Consider the following 15,070-nt stretch of genomic DNA (forward strand, 5'->3'; position numbering starts at 1 on the left):
TTGAAAGAAATATTTTTAATGAGCTACTTAATTAATCTTTAAACTTGCCCATGACATTTAACTCGTGTTTTTCTTAAATGTACTTCTGAGCTTAGAAAGAAGCATTCAAGTTGTTCTTAATTTTCCTGTCTCTTTACTGATACATACTTCTATTTGCTAAAGAAAGATAAGATGATGTTAAAGATTACTTTCCCTATGAATTACGCTAGAAGTAGATAAAGTAATTTGTATGTTGGGCGCCCCCCGCCTTCCCTTCCCAGGGAAGACTACTGAAGCAAATCTGAGTAAGTAAAGCTGAGCTGTGGATAGCAGGCTAGAAAATTACATGGCCACCATTGTAACACCACAACCTGTAGCAGCTGTCTTCGAGCCCTTCCCTCTCACGCCCAGCTCTGCTTGCCAACCCAGCAGGAATGAATGAGCTCCGCAGAGCATTGTAAATGGTGCTGCAGACCCTAAAAATATGTCGCTGAAAACCGAAGGGAAAATACAAATTTTCAACTTTGTGGCCATTACAAACCTCTTTACCTCTGAGATTTAATTAGCCATGTCAGGAGTACTCAGTCCCGTCTTATTCTGCATAGCCTATCCTTGTTGATAATGGAGCCTTTCCAAGTAGCAAAAGAATGTTACTGCAATCCATTTCCTAAGGGGTGAAAGCAAGGCCTTTTTGTCCCAAGAGGCAATTGAGCAACCACCAGTCTCTAGTTGAATAGCAACGGTGTGAGGCTGGCTACAATTCCCACAGTTGCCTCTCAGAGGAGTTTTACTGAATTCATATAAGATCCATAAAAAAAGAAATGCAGTTATTGAGCTAACATCACACAGTTGTCTGTGGATGGAGGCAACATTACAAAATGGTCTTCCTTTTACAATGTACAGTTCTTTTTAATTTGGTGTTTCAGTTATTTTTCTCATTCCAAAAAAAAACAGAACAATGTAGAATTTAAGTGCATGCACAAGTAGTACTAGCTTCTCAACTCAATTCCTTTTCCTTGTATTTTCTCAATTCTTTATCATGAAATATGATTCATATTACATAGACTTCTGGTAAAGAAATATTTGTAGTAAACTCTTTAGTTCATTAGATCTTAATTATTGGCATGTTAGAACCACTTGTGTGCTTCCATATTTAGTATGGTTATTCTTTCCATCTTCCATTTTTGTTTAGCTATTTCGGGGAGGGGTGCAAAAGAAGGTCTGAAAATAAATTACTGGAACCAGAGAAACCATTTTGGATGGCTCTATTATTGAACCTTTAAAAATCACATTTACCCAAGCCATTTTAAGCGTCATTCCTGTCGTCTCTCCTACTTTATTTTAAAGCAATTAGAGATATTGAATCCTCACCGAATATGGTCAAGTTCAACATACTTTGACGGAGGAACTGGGAGTAATTTTCCATTAAATATTTTATCACAACACAAATTCTGCGATTAAGTGTTGGGGGAAAAAAACCCTTACATTGGTGGTTTTAACTGTAGTTTGAGGTTTAAGCAACATAAAATCATCCAACCCCAGTTCTCTTTCTTCCTTTTTGCACTCCCCTTCCCAGCCCCACCCCACAATGGATGCTCGACTGTTTTTTCTCGGTCTCTTTGTCTGAAGGATGCAAACAGTCTATGGATGCTAGGGAAAAGGGGGTGGGGGAGAAATTACCTCATCCCATGTCGTTTGCACCAATCACAACTCTCCTGTCGTGGCTTCTCTGGGCAGATTGAGGGGTCTGGACCAACAGGAAAAGGCCCCAGCCCATCCCCATGGTGACTGAGTTGTATATAGGGAGCTGCATCCGCCCATGTGCCGCAGGTTCTCTTACATCGACCGCCTAAGAGTCGCGCTGTAAGAAGCAGCAACCTCTCCTCTTCCTCTCCGCCATCCGCTCGGCAGCCTCAAAGCAGCAGCCATGGTAAGAATTTGTTTTCCCAGGCTCTTTGTGGCCGTTGGGTGGGGTCAGTCTTCCAGGGTCTATTGGAAAATCTGAAGCCCTATTCCCTTTACAACTTCTTGGGTAAGGGTAGCCTTACGCTTTGTTGGCAAGGTTAACCTTCGTCTACCCCAAATCCTTGAGCCGGGCGCCGCCGCAGTGCGGAGCGCACCAGCCCAGCAAGAACTGCGCCCAGGGCGCCGCAGAACCGTGGGGGAAGAACAAAGGCGGCGTGGAAGGGTTTTTTGTTATCTGAGCCTTTCCAAGCCACAAGCAGCCCATCTGTTGGCGATGAAAGGGTCGGGCAGGGAAAGACGATCGTGGCGTCTCCCCACAATGTACACTGAATTCGTGTGACTCCGAGAGGCTCTTTTCCTCCTCGCGTGTTTCCCGAGGGACTGGGAGAGGAGTCGCCCAAAAGACCAGGGGTCGGTGGGTGTATCCGGGAGGAGTTGGGGGCAGAGAAGGACTGGAACAGAGCGGAGCCTTGGGTTAGTTAAAAAAAAAGAAGTTCCCTCGCTGGCTAGTCGGCATTTTAGAAAGATACCCGTATATTACTGGGGGAAAGTGGTTAGTTTCTGTTGGTGCCGGCGTCGGGGCGGCGCAGGGGCGTTGTTTGTTTCTGGCTTCTCTGGCCTTGGAGCCACTAGGCGGGGTTCACTCTTGCTAAACCTCTTCTGTCAAGAGAAGACTTAGTAAAAGTCTTTCATCATTGCAGAATTGTAGGCGTTAAAAGGTTTTTCATTCACTGCTAAACTGTAGATGAAATAGTTTTACTTGAGCAAATTCACAATTTACTTGACAAGCCCTTTAAAGTCTGGCCCTTGGCTACCCCACCCTGACTGACGAGAGAGAGAGAGAGAGAGAGAGAGGAGGAGAGAGGGGGGGGGGGGGGCTTAGCCGCCTGTTCAATGAAAAAGACCACTGTGTGAGCCAGGGTACCCCAATGTTCAGGACCCTGGGAAACGCCCTTCCCCGCCCCTCCCCCCCATATGTCAGTGAAGAGACAATGGATAGACAATAGAAGTTGTAGTCATAAAGACCATAGAGAAGGAAATATCTATTGAATGTGATTAATATGAACATCCTATGGTGGGTAGAAAAATCTCAATGAAAATAGGTACTATTTTGTTTTTTAAATATATATTTTATTATTCTTTCACTGGGTTCTTTGTTTGGTAGCTTCTCATGTGATATTTGTTTCTAATTTAGGAACTGTTGTTTTAAAGATACTCATAAAAAGATAAAAAATAAAGATACTCATAATTTTCAGTTTTTTACAGTGGAGAAAATTCTGGAGAAACTTTTTTAAAAAGTAATGAAATTGCTGCAGACAAAGAAGAATTATACTCTGTGTCCAGCTGTCTTTTGTTCGAATGCATCTTCATTAATTCATTTCAATTTAGGCATATGGTCCTAGCCTGGCTCAGAGGAGGAAAACTGGCAGAATGGCACAATGAGATCATGTAGGCAGTTTCTCGAAATAGAGCTTGCTCTGTTAAATAATGTAGCAGACAGTACAGGCTAGCACCAGGCACCACAAATTCAGCAATGCAGGAGTCAGCCCTTGTTGAGCTTCCAACCCCCTGGTACAGATGGATTCTGCAGATAGGCTGCAGAAGGGTGTGGCTTCTAGCCTCAGCTGCAGTGCAGATGTCCATGTTGAAATACTAAATCATATTTAGAAGAAACTCCTATCTTTATTTAAAGGGGAAGGTGGTAGTAATATTGATTCCAATTAATGATTTAGTTTAACTTCATTTTATAAAATTTGTGCTTTGAGTATTTTTTTAATATGGACAATCTATTTAAGCATGACTATGGGAACAATGGACTTGCACCATGTGCTAAACAGTGCAACATTATTATTCAGGCCACACCCATATGCAGTATTTGTAGCAGGTGCTTTGTTTAAATCATTTTTATCATGTTAGGGATATGACCTCTGATAAATTTGAAGACAACCTGTATGTTACTAGAAATATTTTTTTAAATCTACTGAAAATTCAAAATGCTACCACAACTTAATATTACAATTTTTCTTGTTTCCTTTTAACAGCGTGAGTGCATCTCCATCCATGTTGGCCAGGCTGGTGTCCAGATCGGCAATGCCTGCTGGGAGCTCTACTGCCTGGAACACGGCATCCAGCCCGATGGCCAGATGCCAAGTGACAAGACCATTGGCGGGGGAGATGACTCCTTCAACACCTTCTTCAGTGAGACAGGCGCTGGCAAGCATGTGCCCAGGGCAGTGTTTGTAGACCTGGAACCCACAGTCATTGGTGAGTTGACCTCAGTAACCCAAGTAAGACACACATACCCCGGGGTCTGGGACACGAGGGGTGGCCAGGGGGCTCCGTTGAGGCCCTGGGGTTGAGCAGGCTTGTGCAGGTTGTTAGTGATGGGTGGCTGCTTTGGTTCCCTTTTGCAGATGAAGTTCGCACTGGTACCTACCGCCAGCTCTTCCACCCTGAGCAGCTGATCACAGGCAAGGAAGATGCTGCCAATAACTATGCCCGTGGACACTACACCATTGGCAAGGAGATCATTGACCTCGTCCTGGACCGAATTCGGAAATTGGTATGTTTCTTCTCAAGATAAAGAAATTAATGAGCCTAAGGTAGACATTTAAAGTATGCTCTTTTTTTAAAACACAGAATTGAAATGTAATAGAGTGGGAGATGAATTATTTCTTTATTGTTTGTTAAAACATGAATTATTTGAAATCATTTCATAATTTTTAATGAAGAAATATTTTTAATTTATAAATGCTGAGTTATTCCAGAAAGGCATACATTTTTTCTAAAGTGTTTCCTGTCAAAATAAGATTTAGATCATTGGAATGTATGAAAAGCGAAAATACATCACAAAAAGCAATAATTGTGCTTCCTCTATTCTTTTCTGACAGGCTGACCAGTGCACCGGCCTTCAGGGCTTCTTGGTTTTCCACAGCTTTGGTGGGGGAACTGGTTCTGGGTTCACCTCTCTGCTGATGGAACGTCTCTCCGTCGATTATGGCAAGAAGTCCAAGCTGGAGTTCTCCATTTACCCAGCCCCCCAGGTCTCCACAGCTGTAGTTGAGCCCTACAACTCCATCCTCACCACCCACACCACCCTGGAGCACTCTGATTGTGCCTTCATGGTTGACAACGAGGCCATCTATGACATCTGTCGTAGAAACCTCGATATTGAGCGCCCAACCTACACTAACTTGAATAGGTTGATAGGTCAAATTGTGTCCTCCATCACTGCATCCCTTAGGTTTGATGGGGCCCTGAATGTTGATCTGACTGAATTCCAGACCAACCTGGTGCCCTATCCTCGCATCCACTTCCCGCTGGCCACATACGCCCCTGTCATCTCTGCTGAGAAAGCCTACCATGAACAGCTTTCTGTAGCAGAAATCACCAATGCGTGCTTTGAGCCAGCCAACCAGATGGTGAAATGTGACCCTCGCCATGGTAAATACATGGCTTGCTGCCTTTTGTACCGTGGTGATGTGGTCCCCAAAGATGTCAATGCTGCCATTGCCACCATCAAGACCAAGCGTACCATCCAGTTTGTGGACTGGTGCCCCACTGGCTTCAAAGTTGGCATTAATTACCAGCCTCCCACTGTGGTCCCTGGTGGAGACCTGGCCAAAGTACAGCGAGCTGTGTGCATGCTGAGCAACACCACAGCTATTGCTGAGGCCTGGGCTCGCCTGGACCACAAGTTTGACCTGATGTATGCCAAGCGTGCCTTTGTCCACTGGTATGTGGGTGAGGGCATGGAGGAGGGAGAGTTTTCTGAGGCCCGTGAGGACATGGCTGCCCTTGAGAAGGATTATGAGGAAGTTGGTGTGGATTCTGTTGAAGGAGAGGGTGAGGAAGAAGGAGAGGAATACTAAATTTAAAATGTCACAATGGTGCTGCTTTTACAGGGAAACTTATTCTGTTTTAAACATTGAAAAGTTCTGGTCTGATCAGTTCATCTGTATGTAGAGCAGTGTAAACTCTCATACAATTACTGGCCTATGCTTTAAAACAATGCTTTGTTACAGATCCAAATTGTCAATTTCTCTGATGGGTTTGAATAAAGTATTCCCTGTCTTAAATGAGTTCAGACTTGTGTTTTCTATTTGGGTGTCTGAAAATATTTATGTGCTTATTTAGTACGTTGAGTAGAAAGGGCAAATGTTGACTGATATATACATATATTACAAAGTGACTTTATTTCATATTATCTTCATATATTATAAAACAAATTATAAAATGTATATCTAATATTATAATTAAATAATATCCATGCTATTCTTAAATTTTGACTCCATTCTAATAGTTACTTAAAATGCCAGTACTTTTTACAACTGACATTTGCTAATACACAGCCAATGTCTAATTGGCTGCTGAGTCTCACACAACTAACATAAAATGGTGAGTGTCCAAATGCATCATCAGGTCTTACAAGCTTATTTTCATACCCCCTACTTGGCATGTGTCTAGTGCTATCATGCTTCCTCTGTCTGGGTTTGCGAAAGAAGTCTGTTTTTGAAGCAGTTTTCCCCTATGCTCTACCTAGTTCTTTCTTTTTTCCAAACTTATTTTCAGCTGAATGTGACAATGGAAAATCTTTATAAATTTATTCACTATGCGCTCTCCCTCCCAGGAGCATGCCCTTGCCTTTCCCTTTCCCCTCCTTCCTACACCCCTCTCCCTCATGTTACCAATAGGTTCCTCACTCCCCAACCCCAAGGGCTCTTTATCTCTATAACTTGTTTCCTAAGCCCATTTATTCTAGGAATTACTTTTTCTATCTCTAATTTACCCAATAAATGTTCTCTTACAAAAAAAAAATTTTTTATTCACTCTAATGTGTTAATTATTTATCTGAATTTTAGCTCTCCAAAGATATTCTTACTTTAATATGGATCAATCACTTCAAAGAATAAAACTCATAGTGCAATTGTAGGCATCAGCACCAACATGGTAAGAGAGAGTTTTGAACAAATGGTTTCTTCAACAATAGAGTTCACCTGCTAGTCCACCTGACCAAAAGGCTAAGGATCCAGGATAACAAATTGTCTTGTGCTATCATGTTACCTTGTTCTGGTAAAATATCCAGTGGTGATAAAATTTTATTTTGTTTTGTTTGTTTTAGTATCAATAGCCTATTTATCTTTCCTTTGACACTGCCAACTAAGGGGTGTAATACTATTGTAGCTACTGGAATCTAAGTTTAATGTAAGTTAATGGAAATACAGTCATGTGCTACATAACATTTCAGTGACAAACGCATATAAGACAGAAGTCCCATACATAATGAATCTGAAAAATTCCTGTCACCCAGTAATGTAGCCACTGTAACATTCTAGCATACCACATTACTCATGTTTGTAGTGATGCTGGTGTAAACTTACTGTGTTGCCAATTGTTTAAAAGTAGAGCACACACAATTGTGTACAGTCCATAATACTTGTAATAAACAACCATCCTACTAATTTATGTATTTACTATACTTTTTTTCATCCTAACTCATTAGTAATTACTCAGTAATTTCAAAAACTAGATTAGCATAATGACTTTCAGCACATAAGAATCAAGCTCTGCTTTTCCAGACCATTGTGCTCCTTTTTCTCCATAGAGATAGCTAGACAGAAGTGGGTTTCTTAATATTACCACCCTGTTGCTGTATCTCTCCTCCAAGTGATTGGAAAGAAACATCGATGTGTGAAAGAAACATCGATGGGTTATCTTCCTGTACATGCCCCAACTAGAGATTGAACCTACAGTCTAGGTATGTGCCCTGACAGGGAATCTAACCTGAAACCTTTTTGGTGTATAGGATAACATTCCAACCATCTGAGCCACCCAGCCAGGGCTGCTCAGCAGTTTTTACTAGAAGCCAATGCAAATATATCTGATGAACAAAAAATAAAAGTCCTCATTCAGATTTTTTTTTAATGTGGAAAGTAGATCAAGTGTAAGCTTTTCAAAAAATCCTACATAATAAAGAGGTAAAATGCAAATTGACCCTCACAAAATGACTGCCTACAACTAGGCCGGCAGGGGGGTTAGTGAGGGATGACCAAAGGACTGAACAAGCAGGCTGCGTGGGGTGACCAGGCCGGCAGGGGGGTTAGTGAGGGACGACCAAAGGACTGAACAAGCAGGCTGCGTGGGGCAACCAGGCCAGCGGGGGGTGGGGGGGGCAGTTGGGGGCGACCAGGCCAGCAGGGGGGGCAGTAAGAGGGGACCAGGCCAACAGGGGGTGCAGTTAAGGGCGACCAGCTCGGCGGTGGGGGAGTGCAGTTGGGGGCAACCAGGCTGGCAGGGGGGCAGTTAGGGGCAGTTAGGCCAGCAGGGGGGGGGTTCAGTTGGGGCAACCAGGCCAACAGAGGGGGACAGTTGGGGGAGGTCAGGCCGGCAGGGGGGGAAGGGCAGTAAGGGACAACCAGGCTGGCAGGTGGGGCAGTAAGGGGTGACCAGACCGGCAGGGGGGGCAGTTAGGGGCAATCAGGTTGGCAGGCAAAGGCAATTATGGGTGATCAGTCTGGCGGGGGGGGGGGGGGGGGGCGGCAGTTAGGGGTGATCAGGCAGGCAGGTGAGCAGTTAGGAGCCAGTGGTCCCAGATTGTGAGAGGGATGTCTGACTGCCATTTAGGACATCCCCCGAGGGGTCCTGGATTGGAGAGGGTGCAGGCTGGGCTGAGGGGACCCCCCATGCACAAATTTCGTGCACCAGGCCTCTAGTTTTACTATAAAAACGTGTAACTGTATTGTAAAATTACTAGCGGCCCAATGCACGAAATTCGTGCAAGGGGCTTGGCCCTCATATCCGGGCAGTTGCCTCAGCTCTCACAGCCCCAGCTTCGTCCTGAAGGACATTTGGCTGTCCAGTCTAATTAGCATATTACGCTTTTATTATTATAGACTAGAGGCCCGGTGCATGAAAATTCATGCACTGGAGCGGGGGGTCCCTCAGCCAGGCTTGCCCCCTCTCACAGTCCGGGACCCCTAAGGGGAGGGAGGCGACCTGGCAATCAGGGGAAGGTGACGCCCTGTCACACCTCTGCTGCTACCACTGCCAGCAGCACAAGCATCAGCCGGTCCTGGTTACCTGAGCCTTGGGTGGCCCTGGGTGGCTGCCCCATCCGAGGCTTTCCTGCGCCTTGGGCCGGCCCTGGGCAGCTTGGGGGCTGAGGGCCTGGGGCACTCTGGAGGCAGGCACATGGCAGGGGCAGGCCCGACCTTGCTGCACGCCTGCCAACTTGCGGGGGCTGAGGCGACTAGGTGCTGCCATCTTGTGGCTGTGGGTGCCACCATCTTTCAAGGCGTGAAAGTCAATTAGCATATTCCCTCCTTATTGGCTGTGGGCGCCACCATCTTTGAGGGTGTGGAAGTCAATTAACATATTCCCTCCTTATTGGCTGTGGGCGCCGCCATCTTTGAGAGTGGGGCAGTCAATTAGCATATTCCCTCCTTATTGGCTGTGTGTGCCGCCATCTTTGCAACGGCATGAGGGTCAATTCGCATATTCCCTCTTTATTAGATAGGATAATAAAGAATTAAATCAAGTTGGAAAAATATCTCTAAAAATTAATCCATATGAAACAAATGAATTTAACCTAATATCAAGTTAGCGACTTAAAGTCAGAGAAAGGTAAGTGTCACATGATCTCACTAATATGTGGAATCTAATTAACAAAATAAACTGATGAACTGAGTGGATCCAGAGATATGGAAGCATGGAACAGAGGGAAGGTGGGTGGGAAGTAATCAGCCAAAGACCTTGAATGCATATATGCATAACCCATGGACCATGGACGCAGACTGTGGGGGGGTGGGGGCTTGGGGTGGGGGGCAGGGGTGGCTGGAGGGGATCGATGGGGGGGAAGGGGGATATATGTAATACTTTCAACAATAAAGTGTGTTTTTTTAAGTTAGTGACTTGCCCTAGCCGGTTTGGCTCAGTGCATAGAGCATTGACCTGTGGACTAAAAGGTCCCAGGTTCGATTCAGTCAAGGGCATATGCCTGGGTTGTGGGCTCAATCCCCAGTAGGAGATGTGCAGGAGGCAGCCGATCAATGATTCTCTCTCATCATTGATGTTTCTATCTCTCTCTCTCTCCCTCTCCCTTCCTCTCTGAAATCAATGAAAATCTACTTTAAAAAAAAAAAAGTTAGTGACTTAACTACAGAGTGGGGAATTATTTCACATGACTTTAAAACACAGTGATTTGATTGTCTATTCCTGTTACCAGAAAGGGGACCTGGCCCTGGTCTGCCTAGGGCGGGCCGGTAGTGTGTGGGTTCTTAACTTCATGCAGGAAAGATTTCACAACATGAGTCCAGGTGATTTTTAGAGTATGTTTATTAAAGCTGGGACAGTGAAGCAAGGAAGGGCCTAGGATAACAGGAGAGGAACTAGGTGGGGAAATGAGTCTAGGCTTGGCTGCTTTGGCTCACTAAAAAGTCAGAGGAAAGGGAGCCTTGGGGACAGTTCGGGGGGTTTGCTCAGGAGGAACTGCAGCTGCCCTTTGCTGCCCTGGTTGCAAGCCGTGTGGGTTCTCTTAGAATTTAGGAGATGCATGCCTGAGGGTGAAGAAGAAGGGGAGGGGGATGAGAAAGGCACTGTGGGCATGCTCCTGGGAGGAAGAGTGTGGGATGCAACCTTCGGTCTGAGGGGTTTTAAAGGCTGGAAGTTTAGGGGCGATCTCAGGGGAGGACCTCAATAGAATATTCATCAGTTTTATGCTGATGTACCAAAATGAGATTTATTCCCTTAACTTCATCTGTCCTTGGGAGTGCTTGGCAAATGGCACTAACTGGATTTCTGCTATCTGTCTCCCTGGTGTATGGGACAATGCTCAACCAACTGAGCTACACCAGCTAGGGCAAGGTTCTTTTTTGTTTTTAAATAAATGGATGTTGGATTTTGTCTAATTCTTTTTCAGCATCCACTTATTGAGATGATCATATGTTTTTTTCCCTTCCTTCTATTAATATGGTGAATTGGATTCATTGCCTTTTGAATATGAAACTAAGCTTGCATTCCTGGGTTAAACTACAGTTGGTTTATATTTTAAAGCAGGGATTCCAAACCCAAGGCTCTGGAAAGCATAGGGTATTCATAGATGATTCTCAAGGATTGGAGAACTCCCTGGTGTTGTATGCAGAATTCTGTGTGAATTTGCTCGTGGTAGATTTGTCTCCAAAGATAGCCACTAACCATTTATCTCATCCCTGTAGGTACAAAGTACTTTTGCCATCAAAAAGTAGAGTCTAGCCCTAACTGGTTTGACTCAGTGGATAGAGTGTCGGCCTGCGGACTCAAGGGTCCCAGGTTCGATTCCAGTCAAGGGCATGTACCTTGGTTGCTGGCACATACCCAGTGGGGAGTGTGCAGGAGGCAGCTGATCGATGTTTCTCTCTCTCATCGATGTTTCTGACTCTGTCCCTCTCCCTTCCTCTCTGTAAAAAAAAAAAAAAAGTAGAGTCTATTCCTCTCTCCTTAAATCTCAGTTGGCCTTATGATTGCTTTTACTAATAGAACTGACATAGAGAATTTGTGCCAGATCCAGGTCAAGCCCTTAAGAAGCCTGGCAACTTGTTTTCATTCAGAGAGGTTATGTGGAGATGAACCAGGGCACCCCACCCTACAGCTAGCACAAAGCCTCCAGACTTGTGAGTTCAAATATCCTAGGCATTCCAGCCCCAGCTGAGATCCCAGCTGAATGCAGCTGCATGAGTGAACCAGATGACACTACATGGAACTAACAAACTGTCCATAATCCATGGAATCATAAGAATACTGTAAATAATCATTGTTTTAAGCCAATAAGTTTTGGGGTGGTTTGATACATACCAATAGATAACTAAAACAAGACTTACACACATAAGTGGAGAGATTTTTCATTAGATTCTCCAAAACAAAACCACTAGAGGACTGAAACACTGAAAATTCTTTAGGAAATACACATTCTCTTCAACTTACTATGGGGTTACATAGGATAAACCCATCATTAAGTTGAAAATATTGTACATCTAAAATGCATTTAATACTACATTGTAAGCCCTGGATAGCTCAGTTGGTTAGAGCGTCCTCCTGATACAGCAAGGTTTCGAGTTCGATCCCTGGTCAAGGCACAATGTAGAATCAACCAATGAATGTATAAATAAGTAGAACAACAATCAATATATATATATATCTCTCTTCCTCCCTCCCTTCTCACCTCTCTCTCTCTCTACCTCTCTCTTTCTCTCTCTCTTTAAATTCAATTTTTTAGATGGTGATGGAAAAAATAAAATAAATTTGAAGTATGGTATGAATGCATATCACTTTCTAACCAACATAAAGTAGAAAAATCATAAGTTGAGACTGTCTGTATCTCATGAATATTCCTTTTTTCAGTGTTTCTGAGGGATATTACCAGCAATGTATTTAAGATTATAATCTTTTGCCCTGTATAAGCAGATTATAGCATTGAATTTGGCAATTAAATAAAAGGTCATATGTTTTAGCAATCTAATGGGACTGACAACTTACGGTGAAAAATGAGGAAACTTACTGGACCATCCTTTCCCTTCTCCAAAAGCAAAACAAGTTTAGATAGTATTTTAGGGCTAGACCAAAACTCTTCACAAAAAATATATACACATGCGCATGTAAAATATACACCCAAAAATTATACACAAATAAATGGACAAAAGCAGACCATAAAGTGGTAAAAATGTAGTTGCATACATGAACCAGCTGGATATATTCAACTATCATCATAAATAGCACAGCCACGCCCTGGCTCAGTTGGTTAGATCATTGTCCCAATACACGAAGGTTGCGGGTTTGATCCCCAGTCAGGGCACATGCAACAAGCAATCAATGAATGCCTAACTAATTGGAACAACAAATTGATATTTCTCTCTCTCCCTTCTTCTCTCTCAAAATCAAGCAATAAAAATTTTAATAAAATAAATAGCACATCCATGATGGGAACTGAGTATAATTTGAAACTGAGTTAGATCCTACCTGGATAAAAACTGACTGGGGCCGAAACCGGTTTGGCTCAATGGATAGAGCGTTGGCCTGCGGACTGAAAGGTCCCAGGTTCAATTCCAGTCAAGGGCATGTACATTGGTTGCAGGCACATCCCCGGTAGGGGGTGTGCAGGAGGCAGCTGATCGGTGTTTCTCTCTCATCGATGTTTCTAGCTCTCTATCCCTCTCCCTTCCTCTCTGTAAAAAATCAATAAAAATATTTTTAAAAAAACTGACTGGGACAGGAAAAAAAAACGACTGTAACATAGGGCATGGTTTCCATCTGATAAATGAGGTGGGATAGGGCCGAGGGCTGGAAGGAGCATGACAATACTATTGAACAGAGGTAGGGAACCTTTTTTCTACAAAGGGACATTTGGATATTTACAACCCATCAGTAGGCCATACAAAATTATCAACTTAAAAATTAGCCTGCTAGCCCTAGCTGGTTTGGCTCAGTGGATAGAGCATCGGCCTGTGGACTGAAGGGTGCCAGGTTCAATTCCATTCAAGGGCACATGCCCGGGTTGCAGGCTCAATCCCCGATATGGAGCATGCAGGAGGCAGCCAATCAATGATTCTCTCTCATCATTGATGTTTCTCTCTCTCTCTTCTTCTTCTTTCCTCTCTGAAATCAATAAAATATATTTTAAAAAATAAAAATAAAAAATTAGCCTGCTATATTTGGCCAAACATTCAATTAACTCACTCCTAATGCCTTGGCAGGGTGAAACCAAATGATTTTGGGGGCTTTATATGGCCCTCAGGCCAGACATTCTCAACTCCTGCTATAGACCAACAGTTCCAATCCAGTAAAAGACATAATAAGACAGAAGGGTCTTAGATAATATGGCAAAGAGAAGCTAACCATGGAAAAAAGACCAGGTACCCAGAAATAGTTCAAAGAGAATAAATCAAGAATGCAAGCTAAGGCCTGTGAGGCAGACTGTCTGGTTCCCTTATTAGGCATTATTAGGGAAATAACAGCTAAAAGCTCAAGTGTCCAGCAAGTTGAAGGTCAAGATATCCAAGGTCTAATCTGGAGAGGGAGACAAAAACCCAGGATTCAGGAAGCATTCATAGGAATCCTCACTGTAGCATATCACAGAACAAAAGGCCCAAGTTCAGTAACAATTTCTAGAAGAGACCAAATGAGTTACATGCCAGAACTCATGGGTTTCAATCATGCTGTTAGCCAGGCCTACAATCTAATCCTATATAATAAAAGCCTAATATGAAAATAAATTTAACAGCGGAATGACCAGTGGAATGACTGGTCATTATGATGTGTACTGACCACCAGGGGGCAGACGCTCAATGTAGGAGCTGCCCACAGCCCACAGGCCCAGGCCAACCAACGTGGGTGCAAGTGGGCCCCCTGATCACCCCACCAGTCACCTCCCACAGAGAGAGGCAACCAGCGGCAGCGGTGGGGCAGGGACAGCAAGTAGATGGCGCTAGGCCGGCCAAGATGGGTGCTAGTGAGGGGGCCCCCCAATCACCCCACCAGTCGCCCCACAGATTGGCTCTTATCACCAGCCAGGCCTAGGGACCCTACCCGTGCATGAGTTTCATGCACTGGGCCTCTAGTATGCAAATAATAGCAGTTCCAGAAGAAAAAAGAGAACAGAAGAAGAAAAGATAATACTTAAAAATATATATAGATTGCTGGACACAAAAGTACATAAAAATCAACTGCATATTATATACTAAAAATAATTGGAAATTTTAACCTAAAAAAGATATCATTCAGCTCAGCTGGCATGGCTCAGGGGTTGAGTGTCAATCTATGAACCAGGAGGTCATGGTTCTATTCCCAGTCAGGGCATATGCCCAGGTTGCAGGCTCAATCTCCAGTGGGAGGCATGCAGAAGGCAGTTGATCAATGATTCTCTCTCATCATTGATGTTTCTACCTCTCTCTCCCTCTCCTTTCCTCTCTGAAATCAATAAAAATATATTTTTTAAAAAGATATCATTCAAATAACATGTATAAAGTGCGTAGGGATAAAATTGCAAAACATAAGGATAAAAATGGGCAAGATGCATTTTATTTATTGATTTTTAATAAATCTTTATTGTTCAGATTATTACAGTTGTTCCTCTTTTTTCCCCCCATAGCTCCCCTCC

At 43.6% G+C, this 15,070-nt stretch overlaps 1 protein-coding gene across 1 annotated transcript; it reads left to right on the plus strand.

The window, feature by feature from the left end:
• The first annotated feature begins 1,802 nt into the window (after window positions 1-1,802).
• On the plus strand, window positions 1,803-6,026 carry LOC103285264 (tubulin alpha-1A chain). The gene is made up of 4 exons (XM_008140639.3): window positions 1,803-1,909; window positions 3,987-4,209; window positions 4,359-4,507; window positions 4,836-6,026. The coding sequence occupies exons 1-4, from the start codon at window positions 1,907-1,909 to the stop codon at window positions 5,814-5,816; spliced, it is 1,356 nt and encodes a 451-aa protein (XP_008138861.2). The 5' UTR covers window positions 1,803-1,906; the 3' UTR covers window positions 5,817-6,026.
• Window positions 6,027-15,070: the final 9,044 nt, after the last annotated feature.

The sequence above is a fragment of the Eptesicus fuscus genome, chromosome 7, assembly GCF_027574615.1.
Source record: "Eptesicus fuscus isolate TK198812 chromosome 7, DD_ASM_mEF_20220401, whole genome shotgun sequence".
NCBI lineage: Eukaryota > Metazoa > Chordata > Mammalia > Chiroptera > Vespertilionidae > Eptesicus > Eptesicus fuscus.